Here is a 17,588-nt window from a genome sequence, read left to right on the forward strand (position 1 = left end):
TATTTGAAAGAACAGTTTGAGTTTCAGAGCAAAACAAAGCAGGAAATACAGGGTTCCCATAGCTACAGAGCCTATAAATGCACAGCCTCCTTCCACCGGTATCTTGAACTGAAAGAATACATTTGTTACACCAGTGAACCTGTACTGACCTTCTGTCTCCATGGTTTTGCTCCTTTTACAGTGTCATACGTTTATAATCTTACAACATGCAGCTTTTCAGTGGCTGGCTTCTTTCACTTAATGACAGAACTTTAAGGTTCTTCCATGTCTTTTCATGGTTTGATAGCTTTGCCCCCTTGGAACTGAGTAATATCTGGGTGTCCAACATTTATCCATCAGCCTACTAAAGGACATCATGGCAGTTACTAAGTGTGAGCGGTTGTGAATGGAGTTCCTGTAGAGACTCCAGAGCAGTTGTTTTTCATGTATGTGGTCACTGATGTAACAATGTTGGGTATGCACCATAGCTCACGGTGGTCAGTTCATCCAGTAGAGATGTGTAGTTTTATGGCAAACTAACATGCTGTTTTTAAAAGTGGTTGTACTGTTTTTTATGCCCACAAACAATCTCTCTCCTTGTGAACATTTGGTATTTGCCTGACTTGTGACATTCCAGTAGGTAATCAGTGGCATCCTATGGTTTTGTTTGTAGTTCCTTAATATGCATGGTGTTGAGCATCTTCTATGTGACTATTTTCTACCTTCATACCTCCATTGGTGAAGTGTCTGCTCATGTATTTAGTCTACATTATGCCAGGTCATAGAGGGTACATTTAGGTCTTAAAACATTTCTCTCTCAGATTTATTATGCATTTATTTTAAAGTGACTAAAGCAATGCCATCTTGTCCTCACTCTACTTTATATCTACTTAGAAACTTCTCAGCCCTCTACCCCATAATAGTCATGTCTGCCTTACTATGATGATAACCATGATTCATATGTATTAATCAAAATAATTCATGTTTAAAAATAATATATATGAAGTAACTCTTATGCTGTGACTGAATAAAAGTTTTACAAGCTTCCTCTAACCCTCACCTAACATTGATGCATTTATGGTTTTTGCTTTTAAAAATGCTGTACCCATGAGCATCAGTGCCAAGAGACTTTCAGCCACGAAGTTTCCCTTGGTCACTGGCCAAAATGAAAGGACCCTGATACTCTTATATTTTTGGTGTGCTCCTAGCCTTTAAGGGGTGAGCCATCTCTCCAGCCTGACTCTGACACTCTTACCCAGCTTAATTAGTGTTGTAGTCAGTACCTTTCTGACATGAAATGATTCCCCTCTGGATCAGGCACAAGCCTGCGCTCCTGTTCTCAGCAATAGGAGACATCAATGGCTGTTATCTCCATGTACTAGGCTCTGATGGAGCCTAGAGAAAAAGCAGCTTTGTCGTTATTTTAGATTCAAAATCCAGAGACAGCAGGGCTATCCCTCAAGAGAATGTATTCAGGAAGAACTTGTATTTTACACAAAATAATCCCACTGTCTGCTTGCCTAATTATATTTCTACCTAGAGCTACTGTAGTTTGCTTCTCTTTTGAAACAACCAAATCTATAAAGCTCAGTCAAAACTTTAGCTGCTGAGTTTAAGGTTGAAGACATGCCCCATGTCCAGCATAGCCAACCATCAAGGGGAACAGGCATGTGTCAGGCTTTAGGTGGTTAGTTAGTGGGTAAAGGTTGACTTGGCCCTCTGGCATGCTCAGTTATCCTTTCATATATACATTCCAGGCCCACCTGCCCGGGTCTTGCACTGCACACAGTAGGTCAGGCCCTATCTCAATTAGTAATTAATAAAATTCCTCCAATACATGGCAATGGGCCAGTCTGGTGGAAGGAGCTCTTCAGTTAGGGTTCCCAGGTGACTCTGGGACACTATGACAATCACGGAGAGGAATGAATACCGTGACATTCTCATTTTTTTTTATTATATGAGGACAATGGTGGGGTTAAGCTTTTGGGATATAAGTGGAAGAATAAGGCAATATTTGGTGCCTAACATGCCATATTTTGATATCACATCAAGAGAGTGATAGAAGCGACCTGGGCACTGCAGATCTTGTTAAAGTAGAGCAAAGTCCATTTTGGTGTGGTCATTTCCTCCTTAAAATGAGGTAGACTGGTTTTTCATGTGGGAGTTTTCATGAAACTGTGTTATTTGGGAGTTCTGGCTAGCAGAAATTTTCTTAGACTTTATTGCTTATAGTTACTTTAACCGTATAACATGTATTTGAAAAAGCTTACATTTATTTGACAAAATGAATAGGAGCAGAATAAAGATTTCTTCTTTTTCATGCATTGGTGAAAGAGCGGTATAGTTAATTTCAACTTAGCCATAGAGTCTTGAAAATGATTTCCAAAATATTACAATGTTTTTGGAGGTCAGCTACTCTGATGCTTTATGTTTCAGACTTTGACTATCTGGATTCAAGTTTTTAAAATTCCCAATACTTCTTGCAGGAGGGAGTGAGTAAAACTAGGGTAACCCTGTCCTCATTTCTTTTTAAACATATATGGTTATTTTAATTGATACATAGTGATTGCACATATTTATGATACAGTATGGCATTTCAGTAATGTATAATATACATAATCATCAGATGAAAGAAACTGGTGTCACATCAGATATAACTATTTTGTTTCTTGCTGGACCATGGCTACTTGACTTAGTCAACTACTAACTATAGCTATCCGGTAGAACATTAGATGTTATTCTTTCACCCAAATGCACCCTGTGGGATCTGTTAGATACTTTTCTCCATTTCTCTCTAATTTTGAGGCTACAGGGCTCAAACTACTAGCTACGATGGGGCCCAAGATGAACAGCATTGCACACCATGTTGAGAGCTTGTCTTTCTTCTGTAGGCAATCTTGGTAGGTCCTTATAATCTGGAGAACTGAATAAGGTCTGGAGTGATCTCAGTGATGGACCGGCAGCCTGAAAGAACCAGACAATTATGAGCTTGTTTTCAGGCAGGTGAGAAGGGTCAGCTGAGTGAAGTCTTTGAATACAGATCTGATGGTCTGTTTGATCCCAAGTCTCACAAAATAGCTGGAGAGAAGCAACTCCCAAGAATTGTCCTCTTACCTCCACACTGGCTCCTGGACATGCTGTCTCAGTCTCTGTCTCTGTCTCTGTCTGACTGTCTTTCTCTATCACAGAGCTCACTTCTCTTTCTCCATGGACATGGGATGATGCAACAGAGAAAGCTTTTAATCTTTGTGCTTCCCTTGATAAAGTGTTATTTATATTGGATGTGTATTGTAATTCTGGTTGCAAGGGGAACAATCGATCTTTTAGATCTCCATAGTATATGCATAGTCACATCAAAGTGTGAACACACACACACACACACACACACACACACACACACACACACTTTATTTTAGGGTCAAAAACCCAATTGCACATACTAGCTGTCTTTGGCCTTAAGCTCAGTTCTGAAGACAGGGTGTACTCAGGTAGAATGTGCCAGTGTATGGGGAAGAGGAGCCTCAGGGATACTGTAGCATATGCCATGAGGACTCCACATACCAACGCCTTCTAGGGACGGTCCTGTCAAAGGCAAGCTTCTTCACTGTCAGAAGACCTTAAGTAGGATGTAATGTGAGGTCTAGAGCTGAGCTTCCGCAAGGGGATTGAAAAAGAAAAGAATGAAGGCAGAGTTAGCACGGTGGCATGGGGAGTTGCGAGCAAGGACAGAGAGAAGCCCCAGGTAATGAAAAGGCTGCAAGGATTTACAGAGGCTGTGTACAAGTTAACTTGCTGTAGACCACCTTCAACTCCACACACAGAACACGAGAAAATATATTACAATAATGTAACCAAGGAGTCTTTTCCTAAAACAGAAATATAGGAAAAGTTGAATTTTACACCAGGAGTGGAGTCTTAGGTGGCCTACAGACTGAACTATGTTAGCACTGACAATGACCTTGAGAAACGAACAAGGTTCCCATGGTCTGAGCACTCCCTGATCTCTTTGTAGGGCATTTTACTGTGTCTGTCCTCAGAACAACTCCCAGGCCAAGGGGCTGGGGTGGGTGTTAGTCAGCACGAGGGACATTCAGCTTCTGTCTGAAGACCTCCTACCTGAGGCTTCACACCAGATGACAAGAATACGTACCTGAAAGGGCCATAGATGTGTGGAACTCTGCTTTTAAAATATTTAAAACTTGCTTAACTCCGTGTTCACCCTGAGAAGCAGAAAAAAAGAGACAGAGCTTTGAGAGAATTATTCGACCAATTATGGGGGGTGTAAATTGTGTGTACACTCAGTTGCAAGGCAGGATAGAATCTGTGAAGTCAGAATTATGTAGGGACTCAAAGAAAGGAAAGCGGGGGGCGGGGCTGAGGTGAGGTGAGGGCTGTTGAAGTCTGTGGAACACTTCAGAGGCCTGAAGCTGAGGGGGCCTGTGACAATTCTGGAAGAACTTGAGGCAATGTCTTCATTGGCATGGCAATGAGTGCTGGGCTCTGCATCTCAAAGTAGCAATCTCACCTTGCAGGTAAGGCCCCAAAGGATTGGCCTCCCAAGAAACACACACCTAGCCCCAAGGGCCAGTGCCTTCAACACATCACTGCCGGTTCGAACCCCGCCATCCATGTACACCTCGATTTTCCCTTTGACAGCAGCCACTACTTCAGTCAGGGCATCAATCTGAAAAAGAAATGCACATCTAGCTTCAGACCTTTGTGTTTTGTTTCTTGTGGGGTCATGAGAGATGAATGTTCTCTCAAGGTAGAATGGGACCAGGAAATGTATGCAAAGGCCAAGCCCCTCACAATTCTTTCTCTAACCATCCCTTAGCTGAGGGAAGTCAACACCCTCCTCCTGAGGCCTGGAGATTCCTGAGGACCAGAAACTCCTGCTCACTCACCTCCAGGACATTACTGCTCACTGTCCCTCTATCCACTTTCCCTTTCACCTCCAGTCTAGCCTCCGACTTTTAAAAACTTCCTTATGAGTTGGAAGATATGCTTGGCTCCACCTTACATATTTGTAGTATTCACTTTGGCACCAAGGAGGCTGTTGCCTTTTATTTACCTTCTATCATCACTGTTTCCAAAATGTCCCTGTTAGAGATGTCCTTCATGGCTTAGGCACTGAGTCTGTTTTAGCAGAATGGATGGGACAGTCACAGCCTGAGTAGATATCTGCCTGTCTTTCAAACTGAGTGGACGTGGTGATGCATCAAACCGCATCGCCATGAATGGGCAACTCATCTAAGATAGAAAAGTAAGAATGTAGTGGCAACATCATAAAGAGAAAGTTAAGCCTTTGAAAGACAAAGAAAGACAGGCTTCCTTTGTCCTAATTTCTCTTTGCTCCGGGCACCGAGGACTGGACTCCACAGGTGTCTTATCTGCCCTATTCCCCATCTGACACCCACAGGTCCCTGGGCCACCAAGTCTATAAGGAGGAGGACAGCGGGCCCTCTGGGTTCTGCAATGAGGATGCTTGAAGAGACGGTTCTGCTGCCTTTGGTTATTATCTGTATCCTCTGAGGGGAACTGGAAGAGAGGACTTGAAATAGAGTTTCCAGACTCTGACACTGTGGAAGGAATCCGTCAGAGTGCTGCTTGCTCCTGACTGGGTCAAATTAAAGCAAAACAAAGAAACAACAACAAAAACAAAAAATCCCCACTAGAATATAAATTTTCTCTTTTATGAGTGTGGAGCATTCACTGGATGTATGTTGGACTTACACAAAATATCTGGAGAAAACTCTCATCCAAATATTATTTGGAATATTTTTTTGATGCTGTGAAAGAGGAAATAAACATATTTATAAAATCTCTTGTTGTCATACTCAGCCATGCAGCTGGCAATAATTTAGAAACAGAGTTGAGAAGGCAAGAGTTGTGGTGCCTGTAAGCCCAGCAACAGGAAACAGGGGCAAGGGAATCTGAGTTCAGGGCCAGCCTGGCCTACATAAGATTCTTTCTCAGAGGAACCAAAAATAGGGCCTGTGAGATGTTTCAGCAGGTGAAGGCACTTGCACACATACACACACACATGCACACACACACACACACACACACACATGCACACACACAAATTTGTAAAAACTAAATTATAAAGTAAATAGATGAAATGATGGGAACAGAAATTAATTTCAGCCTAGGAAGCAGAATGATCCGTTTTCAATAGGTCAGGCCACAACATTCTCTGACGTTCCCTGAAGATGCTGTCCAGGAGCACACAGGAAACTGACAGGCAGCTTACTCATTTCCTTTAGAGATTATCTTTTTGCAAATGCAACTGCGAGTGACCTTGTTCAGCCTCAAGGATGAGCCAGAAATGTTGATAAGGTTTAAATCTGAAGCTGCTTTCTGCTCCTTAACCTTGTTTCATTGTTGGCTCATCCCTCCGCTGTTGTCCCTGCCCAGAGGGAGGAGTGCTATTTCTCAAGGCTGCTCCACTGAGCTTTTGACTTCCTTGGCTGTATTAAAACTTGTTACTCACTGAAACCAACTATATTTAAGAAATGAAAAAAAAAATCAGACACAAACCCCACGACTAACAGTACATCCCTATTAACCAGCCGGTGAGGCAGATTTCTGAGCCTGACCCTGGAGTGAAGGGCTTCTTTCAGAGCCGTGGTCCCTCCACTTCCTGGCTTCTTCTCCTGCTGGAGGAAGTAGGAGGCATGGCTATACCTTTCAATCCAGCGTTCACTAGGAGACACGGAAGAGTGAGCCTTCTCTGCATACAGACCTGTCGTTCCACTGCCTGCTCTAACTGGCAAGGGCCTGGTGGAGAAGGAGCGATGGGCACCCCAGATGACTCAGTTCCCCAAGCCTCGGAACACGCAAGAGGCAGCTTTGGAACTGCTGCTTCTCAGAACCCTTGTAAGGAATTGATCAAGGACACACTTAGGATGTTGATGTGAAGGATGGTGGCTGACACATTGTTTAAACACAATTTTGCATTGTTTTTAAATGCATTGTTAAAAAAACTAAAACAGAAAACAACAACAACAAAAATGAAGTCAGATATAGTGGTACAGGCATATAATTCCCACACTGAGGGAGCAGTGAAGATGAGCATCCAAAGCTAGCACGGGCAACATGGTGTGACCTGGTTACGATAAAATGGAAACCAAAGAAAAAGAAACAAGGTAAGAGCAGGGCATGGTGGCAGAGGCATTTAATCCCAGCACTTGGGAGGCAGAGACAGGTGGATCACTGTGAATTTGAGGCCTGGACAGCCAGGGCTACATGGAGAAACTGTGTCTCAAAAAAAATTTTTTTTTGGGTAAATACTGGCATGAATGCTCAGCAATGAGGCGTTAATTATATAAATTGCCCATTAATGACGCATCTTTAAAAAGTAAAGAAATATATATAGAAATAAAGAATGTGCCTAACACATTGAACAACTGAAAAGATGGACATTATAAAATATATTAAATGTGTAAATATTAAAACCAAAAAATTACTTGTATTTATAAGTACCAAGAAATTAACACACCAGTTGTGATGAAATTAGGGATGATGTTTTTAAATCATTCCTTTTTGTTCATGGATATTTTTTATAAGAGGTCAAGGGAACAGAGGAGGAAAGTGTCACTTTTGTTTGTTAAAATGAGCCAAGCATTGCTAGAACAAGCTTTGGGGAAAAGATAGCATAAATATGCCTGTGACAACAAAATAACAACTGAGTTCCACTTAAAGACTCTTTCCCCACTTCCCTTCCCTCTTTTCTTTCTCTCCAGCACCACATAGAACAGACATACATTTATGAGCTAGTGCAGGCTGCTACAGATGTTAGCAAAAGGCTCATCAGCCTACTGTGCACTAGTGCATCGGTTTCTTGCAGTTCCATTTTGGAAAACCACTTATGTGCCTCTGTGAGGTGCCACTCCTTCCTACATTGTGTCAGATAGGCAAACTCAGGTTTCTAAAATCCATGAAGACACATGAGCTTCCATCTGATCACTGCCTGGCAGAAGACAGAGTCTACAGTATCTTTCAAACATGTCCCTTGGTCTACCTACTGTGACCTTGTAGGGAGTGGAAGAGACTTATGGTGCAGACATGCAAGAGGCATTCAGATGCACCCCAATGAAATCGTCCTACTTACTGAAGCAGGAACCCCGTCAAGCTGCCTCCCACCATGGTTGGAAACAAAGATGCCTTGGACGTTGTGTTTCAGGGCTAATTCTGCATCCTCTTTCGTCAAAATCCCTTTGAGGATAATGGGCAATCGAGTTATCCTCTGAATCCTGGAGAGATCGTCCCAGCAGAAAGACGGACTCAGGAAAGATGTGTGTGCAGAAGGTGTGGAGCTTCTCTGTAAGGAATTGGAAGGTGACTCTTAGTCCTAATGCTCACATCACGTGATCCACACGAAAGATGAGACACATTGGGAGCACCGTCATTTATAAGTTATAAAAACAAGGCAACACCACCCAATGCAGATTAAAACAACTTCCAGTCCCAAACGTTGAATGAAGTATTTATACTTTAATGACTTATTCATTAATTAATGTCTATGCTTAATAATTATTCTAGAATCTGGAGACACAATGACAGATAAGACAGATCTACACTTTAAAGGGTTCAGTGTTTTGTATGTGAGATGAATAAGAAAAATATGATAGGTCAGCTTGACATTTTATGGTTGAGCTATCCATGGGCTAGTAAATCCAAAGCAATAAGAATCTTAAAGCAGGCATTGCTCATCATCTAGCCTTGACTCACAGTATACAGCTTATTTCCTTAAATTTTAGTGTGTCTCTTGGTTCGGGGACACCCAGAGGAATCATAGTGGCCCATCAGCTAAAAGGCCCTGTTTTCTTAGCCAGGCTACTCACTTTCAAGGCCATGAAAACTTTTTCAGTCACCAGAAGTTAATGAAGGGAAGGTCCGTTGTAGTCCCTTAATTGACAGACTTCTGAAAGATGTGGGGCACTGTGCTGATGTTACGTGTTCATGGCAGCAGGTGGGGTCTTAGCTGGCTGGACTAGCAAACAGTACAATTGTGCTGTGAGCTTCCTTTCCAGAGAGTCAGTTTGTCTATGCATTCTATGCAAAACTATCACTTTGTGAATCCATAATAAAATAGAAAATACTATAAGCCTACTTTAGCTTACTCTCCAGGTCCTGCAAAACTCTCCCCTAAGGCTCCGCTGTCTCCCAACACCAGCCCTAGCTTGAACCTCTCTGATGAGAGGCTGAGCAGCTCCAGAGGTGAGGGCATTTGGTCTTAGTGCTGGATGCCAGAAGGCTGTGAGGAGCAAAAACCAGGTCAGCCTCTTTAACTGCTACATCTCCGGTGTCTACCACAAGGCGGGAAGGGGAACATATTTGTGGAAAGGAAAGTGAAAAGGAGAAAGGAAGTTAGGAAGGGAGGGAGGGATGGATAAACGAGGGAAGGAAGGAGGAAGAAAAACTTGATAATGGCTCTCTTTATATTAAATACTTCTGATAATTAATGACCATTGAGCCTGACATCCTTCTCACCTCTTCAGGTGATCGGAGATCCTTCAGCTTTATGTTTTTCTCCAAATCCAGTTGGTTTCTCATGTTCTGTCGCCTATTGCCAGGTACTGGCACATCTACAGTGATCACCAAAGCTTTGAAACCCAAAGCCTCTGCCCTCTGAACCAGCTGTTTGTTGAGCTCCCAATCCGACTGCACATAGAGTTGGAACCATCTGAGGCCTCCCGGGGCAGCAGCAGCAATATCTTCCAGGGCACAGCTGGCATAAGTGCTGGTGATGTAGCAGATGTTGAGCTCCTGAGCAGCTGCAAAGCAAGGGACATGACCAAGCTTGGAGCACAGAGTTCTTTTGAACAAGCCTCTGGCCGTGTTGCCCATATAGAGAAAGCCTGAGTTCATTCTAGTTCCCCGTGAGAGATGGTTGGGTTCAATGGAGAGGCCTAGTGCCTGTGTTCTTGTCTTTGCAAACTGTTCTATAAATCTTGCTTTTCATAAGGAAGATTTTTGTAGCAAGAGATGTTATTTAATCCCCAGAGCTACCACTGGGTGCCTTATACCCTTCAGGCAGGAGAGCAAACCTCCTATGAATTCCTTTGTGCACAGAAGTGTTTGGAGACCTCATGAGCTTTGCAGTGGGAGAAGCACATCTGAAAAGGAGAAGACAGAGTCTCACACCTCCTTTTCTGTGTGGCTCTGAGGCTTTGTCCCTTTATCTGTCAAATGGGAAAGGTTCTGATATATGTAATGGTACTGAATTACTTTTTCTCATTTCTTACTTTCTCCATTCCGTGTGTCTCCCTGGGGGGTGAATCTCAGCATGAAACTACATCCATGGCCAGAGAATTTGGCCTCATCAAAAATTAATGCCAGTCATGATGACTGACTCCAAGGAATATTTTTAGCCTCATATCTTCCCCTTCCTACTGCTATTACCCATGGTCCATGGCAGTATCTGTGGAGGTGAGAGGGACGGACCTCCACAGGGTTTACTAGGGAGAATGCATAACCACGAAAGAACGTTTTGATACACAAGATGACAAGGACAATCAGAGAGATGAGGAATGGACTATGGAGAAAGCACAGCTACCTAGTCCTGTGTGAGGACTTGAGAACAATGGTTTCTTCTCATTTTAAATGTAGACTCAGGTGTCAGCCCCATCTCTAGCCCATATGGCTGCAGAGGCCCCCTTCTCAGTGACATGCTTAGCACCTCCCCTTTAGGTTCCCGAACACCATAGCCTGGTTCAGTGGGGCCAGCATGCCTCTTTGTCATCCTTTAGATTTTGGCATGTTCTTATCTCTAGCTCCTCTTTTACTGTGCTCATTATTTTTATAGACAGTGAATATTTTTACAGGCTACATGCAATAGTACACAAAAAAATGGCTTAAGCAACCCCTTTGCTGCCAATCCTTACTCTGACAGGATTGATGCCCCTAGATATTTCTGTAAGAAGTCTTGATGTTCCCTACCACGTATCTTGATGAGTTCTAGCCTGGAGGGTTAGCCTTCTGGTGAGGTGATTCATACCTCTGGCTGTGCTCCTTTCTCCGTCTGGCCAGGCAAGAGAGTGAAAGGCCGTGGGTGAGATGCAAATGGGTGCGCTGATCTCCTGCCCTTGGATTGTGGTCCTGGTGTCCACCTTTGAGACATCTCTCAGGTATCGGGGTCGGAGGCGGATTCTGCACTAGGCAATAAGATGGATTATCTTCCAGCATGGCTAAGCTTGGGCCCAAATTTACAAGCAGGTCTAAATGGACTTTGATCTTTGAGCTCTTGGGTGGGATAAGTTGGCTGGTCCTGAATAAGCAGCATAGGCTCAGGAGGAGGCTAATCTCTAGGAAACTGGTCTATCACCCCAGATGCTTTGGAACTGTTGACAAACCAAAGTCCACCTTAGGTTGTGTCTTGCTCTGTTAGCGTCCTGCTTCTATGGCTTGACACTCAGGGCTTAGATGCCTAATTTAGACGTTACCAGCAATTACTTGACAGGGGAATAAAATTTCAGATATCCCCAGAAAGAAAGACAAGGCAATCAAAGTGTCCAGATGCTAGAAAACAATCATGTCCCACTAATTCATTTGACTTATATATTGCTTTGGGGAAGGTAGGACAATTCACAAGTGGTATCTAAAATGTTATTTTACACAAACGGGAGCTTGGATATACCTATGGTTGGTTGCCATATGCTTCAGCCCTGAGTGTTCAAGTCCAGTTCTTGCTGAATCCATCTTCCATTGTCCCTGAAAATCTTCTGATCTCATGTTCTCCAAACATGAGTCCTTTATCCCAAGTCACATCTCTCTCCTCCAAGGCAGAGGTTTTTAGGAGCTCAAGAGACCTAGATCTACGTGCAGATTTCTCCACTCTGCACCCCAGCTGGACCATCTTTGCATGGTGCAAAGTTGCTGGGACACAGATAGCTGATAGCTCACGTGTCCTAGGCTTAAGATAGATTCTCTCTATGAAAACTCCCCAGCTCCTTATCCCTCATCCCACCCTAGGATAAAACCACACAGAAGCCCATCGTGTTCCTATATGTACTGGTCTCACTAAATGGAGATACGGTAACTTTTACCACCTCAAGAGCTCTCAAGGAATGCATATCAGAGAGACAGTAGGAAGGACTAAGAGAAGACCTTTTAAAGGCTGCGATGTTGTCCTTGTGGGTGATGCCCTCATCAGCATCTCCTTCAATAAATTCCCATGACGACTTAGACAGCTGATCCTGTGCATATGCCTTGAAGTCAGCCAAACACACCAGAGCCATTTCTGGACCTTCAAAAAATAAAAACAGAACAAATCTTGAGAGAACACTTTGTAATTACGCAGAAGATAAAGGAGGTGGATGGGCAGAATATAAATCGAATTAGCTGCAACATCTATATTTTGGTGTTTCTTTTTTGTTTGTTTGATTGATTTTTAAACTCAGTGTTGTCACTTTTGACTCCTCTACCAGAAGATTTTGATTTTCTAACAGCCACACCCAATACCTATTCTTTGGTCTTTTAAATGTCTACCCTGGCTACTTCCTACGTTCTATACACATTGCTTAGATCTTAAAGGCTGTACCATGTGTCTTAAGAAATCAAAACACTCCTCCAAGTGTCTCCTGCCTCCTTATCTCCTTTCAAGTGACTTGGATCTTCATACGATGGAACTATCTCAGCACGGCCCAGTGGCACAAGCCATTAATCTCAGCACTCAGGGAGCCAGAGCTGGTGGTTCTCTGTGAGTTCAAGGCCAGCCTGGTCTACAAAGCAAGTCCAGGACAGCCAAGGCTACACAGAGAACTCCTGTCTCAAAGAAAAAAATGGAAGTTTCTTTGCACTTCAGTGTCTCCATTTGACCTCCTCCTTTGACCTTTTACAAGACCTGTCTCCTAACTGCCTACTTAGCCTCATGTCTCAGCCATTAGTACAACAGTGTGAAAAATCATGTCTTATATTAGCAGGAATTTCCTAGATTTCCAAGATATCTGAATTACACAAAGCTATGGACAACGTGGTGAAAGCAATTGGTTATTTTAGGTTGTTCCTTGCCTGGGTGACTGGACATGTTGTCAAAATGTCACCACCTTCTACCATTTGTTATTTTGTCGTGAGCATGTCTTCCTCCATTTATTGTCATCAATGATCTGAATGCTGCATCTGGTATATGGTACTTCTGATACAAACACCAAGGACTGATGACCGTGTAGCTTAGGGCAAACCAGTAATTCCTCCAATAGGAGCAAGGACACTGAGATCAATAGCTGTAAAGATGCTGTAGACACTCTTGTTGGTCACAACATTCAGGGCTCTTACACGAGAAGATTCTGGAAGGAAAGGATGGGAAATGCAAACTTTAAATCCCTAGCCACCTCTGGTTCAGGAGACGAGAGTGTACAAAATTACCCTGAACCTAAAAGTAGAAACAGGACTTTTAAGTTATTGGCTGAAGGAAAGGCACCAGACTCAGAAACTCTCTCTTCAATAAGGAATGAGAAAGGAACAAAAATCCAGATGAAAATGTGACGCCCTGAATGCCTTGTCTTGGGTAGAGATGAGGCTGAACTGTGCTGAGAGGCTGAGAGGAAATGGAGACAGGCCAAAGTCTGGGGAAGTCCCACAATGAAGCAGCACACAATTCCTACCTTGGGGTATCAACAGAAGTTCTGTGAGATAAAACAGAGTCCCTGTGATGTGGGAGCTTTAGATGTAGGTCGTGAGGAGGCATTTGACTTCATCTCTAGAACGTTCAGCTGGTAACCTTGTAAGTGTCTGAACAGGAAGCTACCAAGGAGCTGACCTGATATGACAAAGTTAAGCAACAATTTTGATTTAACTCAACACTACATGCCTTACTGATTGATGCATTCATAAGCCTTAGGCCAATTAATTATTCATTTTACAACCAACTGTCCTGAAATTGTTCATTTATAATTCTGTGCACTTACGAAATCTACTACAGTTCTGAGAGTGAGATTGCTGGGAAGACCCTGCTTTCAAGGTTAGGACTTGGCTTGTGGCTAGAGGCTTACATAACAGTAGTTCCTGATAAGAGCGATTCAGTATATCTGAACTGCTTTTCGCCCCCACAAAGAACATGATTTATGCTAAACATCTGCTTTCCTTCTAGGAACCTAGGGCTAGGGTACAGAGAGTGACCATATGGCCAACCCCCAGCATGAGCCTATAGACACAGGGTCTCTATCACATCTCATCTTGGCACTGGAGGACTTGATGCACTTCATGGAAGCTTATAATTGCTTTTCTCCAGACCTTTCCCCAGTGTAACTTTTCTTTTCACCTTTTCACTGAAATGGCCCACCACCTCAACTGTGTGCTGAGTTCTTTGAATTCTCCTATTGAATCCACTGATTGCACCCCCTAGTCCCTCCTGCTGTACCCTGGCTTTAGGATAGTATGACACTGAATTACAGTGTAGATGTGTTGACTCCTTCAAGTTAGAGTTCCTCTGTGTACCTTGTCTGTGCTTATTTGAGGGCTACAATTCTAGCAGATTTTAACTATTGCTGCCCTACACATTAAACGCCACAGCAATGTCCTTGTGAATATCCAGCATAGAAACTACACAGAGCTCGAGTCTATCCAAGAGAAGCAACTGTGGGTTACCTGGCTACAGCACTGTGATTACAGAGTTTGAAAGCTGTTTGGAAATTCAATCATTAATCTCAACATCCTTAAGTGTCTCAAAGCTTTCTTGTTTTCATACAGCCTTCTAATCTCACTAGAAGCTGTCTGTCACCTTCTTTCTTCAATAGACAGAGGCATTAAAGCTAATGGGCTATTAATCTGTCTCTTTTGGATTTGGAGAGACTGAGGCTCAGAAAATAGGTAACTTGTGCATGATTAGACAGTAAGTTTGTGCAGACAAAGACATGGGAACTCTATCTCCTGTTAGCCTCTGAGACAGATGCTCTCCTCCAATTTAGCAATACAGAGCAGAGTACTCATGGTAGGATTTTAAATCACAGATTTTGTGTGTAATATATAAAGTGTATCTACATATGTATTTGAATTACATGTGAAATTACATGTTAAGTTTGAAAGCTTAAAGATACAACAGCCCAATTTTCTTTTCATGACATAAGTAAAGGTCAGTAGAGTTCATTACTTGAATCAAACATCAGAATTACAGTTGAAGAGGTTCATACTTTGCCATTCAAAGCTTTCCCCAAATTTGAGAAAGAAGTTTGTCTAATGTTTTTGAATATTGCACATGCTTCATACCAGTGTTGTAACCAGAAAGAGAAGGAAGCATTCCAGTCATGTAATGAGTTCTTTTGTGTCCATTTCCTGTCTCATCTGTGCACTTTGCTCTGTTCTTTGTCACTCTGATAGTCCTGCGAAACAGGCAGGACTTGGGAAAGCCATGTGTACCCAGATCACATGTGAGACGTTGTTTCAGGAACCTTGTGTTCTCCAGCTTCTTCAAGCTCACTCTTTCAGGGCTCAAAAAATGGAGAGGAACAAATCAGAAATGAGTGACAAAATGAAAGCCCAAGAGCAAAGAGAGTCCGGGTATCTGCTGCTTTGGTTTGATGTTCAAACTCTTATCCTTGTCCCAAGACTTAAAATGGAGCTGGCTGCCCTGCTGAGGAAGACCCGGTTTTGTTCAGGGTGATTATGATCTGAGCTGAGCCACTTATTCTAGACAACACGTTGTTTTCCCTTGGAGGTTTTACAGGCTGCACGTTGCTGTTCCTTGAGGAATTCTGGGGAATCAGAGTTTCCACTTGGTCGGAAAACTCTGGGGTCCTCAGAGGCGACCATGATGAGAATTACAGGGCATACTGGGGGACAGGAGGGCAACAGTTTGCCTGACTGAAGGCTGTTTCTGTAAATCAGGATGTGTCCTTCACCATCCTTTGGCTTGATCTCTTTGAATTTAGGGCGAGATATGGAATGTCAAAGATAAGATCAAAGTCCGCAACCCATGGCCAAGTATGGGAGATTATAGGACCCAAGGTCAGCTGACACTGATCCAGTCATCCTGAGTGGGAAGACTCTGTCCCAGCCACAAGGATACTTGTTGCAAAAGGCAGGATAGTCTCCACAGCCTTTATTCTCAACTTTATCTCTGTTGTTGAAATCAATATATCTTTATTTGCAGATGCTATGATAGTATACATAAGTGACCCCAAAGATTTCAGCAAGAGTCCCTTCAAACTGATAAACACTTTCAAAAAAGTAGTGAATACAAAATTAACTCACAGAAATAAGTAGTCATCCTATAACAATGCTAAATAGACAGAGAAAGAAGTCAAGGAAAGAACAACTTTTACAATAGCCCCAATTAATGTAAAAGATCTTGGGATATCTTTAACTAAGTTAGAAAAAGCCTTGTCTGACAAAAAATTTTAATTAAAAATATTTTTTTACATTTGCTTTTATATTATAACAGATGTATAAAATAAACTACATACAACAAGAAGATCCACAAAACACACAGGAATTATATTAATGTTACATTCATTTTGGCTATTTATTTAGCAACCTTAAAGAAAACATCTTTCTTTTCTTCCTATGTCTAAAATTCTGAATGTCAATGAATATCTATTATATCTCCTCATTATCAACTTAAAACATCACTCTACACCTAAAAACATCCTAACCTATAAATAATTAAGCTTCATTGTAAAACTAAGTTATCTGGTCTTCAACCCATCAGAGACTTGAGAAGGAATAAAATTAATACCTGAGTATACAGGAAGTGCCTGTTAACAACTTCCAAAGTTAAAAAAATACAATAGAGACAGTTTTCTGTCTAAACAGTCACCCAAAATGGTAATGTTGGGCATCATCTTCAGTCTTTTGGCCCAATATATCTGACAGACATATTTGTGAGGCAGGAACTTTTGATGACTTGCTTAACCTGTGTTAACAGGGTTTGGTTGTTGACTCTGCCTGTGTTCAAGCTTGTCTATTTTTAGGCAGAATTCTGTCTCTAGCTGAAATGAAGACATTTTGCCCAGTGGCTGGTTTGCCACATTTAAAGCCATTTCCATAAAGAGGTTCTTTTATGTTCATCATCTTTGCTGAGTTAGGCTGGGTGTTGCCAGGAGCTAACCTGTCTCAGCAGTTTATCTTTAAGATGCAGGACTAAATTCATGGTTGAGTTGTCTAGGAAAAGAGTACAGAAGGATGAGGGTCTGCATGTTTTCAAGTGTCCTGGGATCCTTGGGTTTGATCCTTTAGATCCCTCAGGCAAACAGTGTCAATCATGGCATGGGTGATAACACCCCAGGACAACCATACAGGGATGGTAACTAACAGAAGAATTTGGATCAGTATCAGGGCTGTCCTCAGAGTGAGAATTAGTAAGGAGTGTCCCAGCACAGAGGCCCTTTGAGAACCACTTGAGAGCAAAGGAACAGAAGCTTCAAGCAGCTCAACAGGCATGGTTTAGTCATCAGAGGCTGCCAGAACTGGTCAGTGGTTTCAGGCAGTCTAGAAGAGAGGCTGGTCAAATCTCTGGGCCATCGTGTTAAAGGCACAGGACCCTTTCAGGGCATGATGATCCTTTGTTCATTTTATAACAAGATAATAATTTCTTTTCTTTTCTTCTGAACCACTCTCCTTGCCTTTACTCCCTCCCTGGAATGTCTCTTCCATGCTCATTCTGTGGCCAT

At 42.5% G+C, this 17,588-nt stretch overlaps 1 protein-coding gene across 3 annotated transcripts in view; it reads right to left on the bottom strand.

The window, feature by feature from the left end:
- Positions 1-2,746: 2,746 nt before the first annotated feature.
- The window catches only part of Hao2 (hydroxyacid oxidase 2), a 65,802-nt gene continuing 50,960 nt past the window's right edge, over positions 2,747-17,588 (bottom strand). For 2 of the 3 annotated variants that reach the window (XM_051165528.1, XM_051165527.1), the window contains exons 2-8: positions 12,091-12,229; positions 10,982-11,133; positions 9,475-9,758; positions 8,093-8,302; positions 4,505-4,663; positions 4,130-4,199; positions 2,747-2,943 (exon numbers count right to left, since the gene is read on the bottom strand). In XM_051165528.1, coding sequence (XP_051021485.1) covers positions 2,888-2,943; positions 4,130-4,199; positions 4,505-4,663; positions 8,093-8,302; positions 9,475-9,758; positions 10,982-11,133; positions 12,091-12,221 — 1,062 coding nt within the window. In that variant the 5' untranslated portion in view covers positions 12,222-12,229 and the 3' untranslated portion in view covers positions 2,747-2,887. Of the gene's footprint in view, positions 2,944-4,129; positions 4,200-4,504; positions 4,664-8,092; positions 8,303-9,474; positions 9,759-10,981; positions 11,134-12,090; positions 12,230-13,163; positions 13,269-17,588 lie in introns of all 3 variants that reach the window. The other variant, XM_051165525.1, reaches the window with a different exon arrangement.

The sequence above is a fragment of the Acomys russatus genome, chromosome 23 (genome assembly GCF_903995435.1).
Source record: "Acomys russatus chromosome 23, mAcoRus1.1, whole genome shotgun sequence".
Lineage (NCBI taxonomy): Eukaryota > Metazoa > Chordata > Mammalia > Rodentia > Muridae > Acomys > Acomys russatus.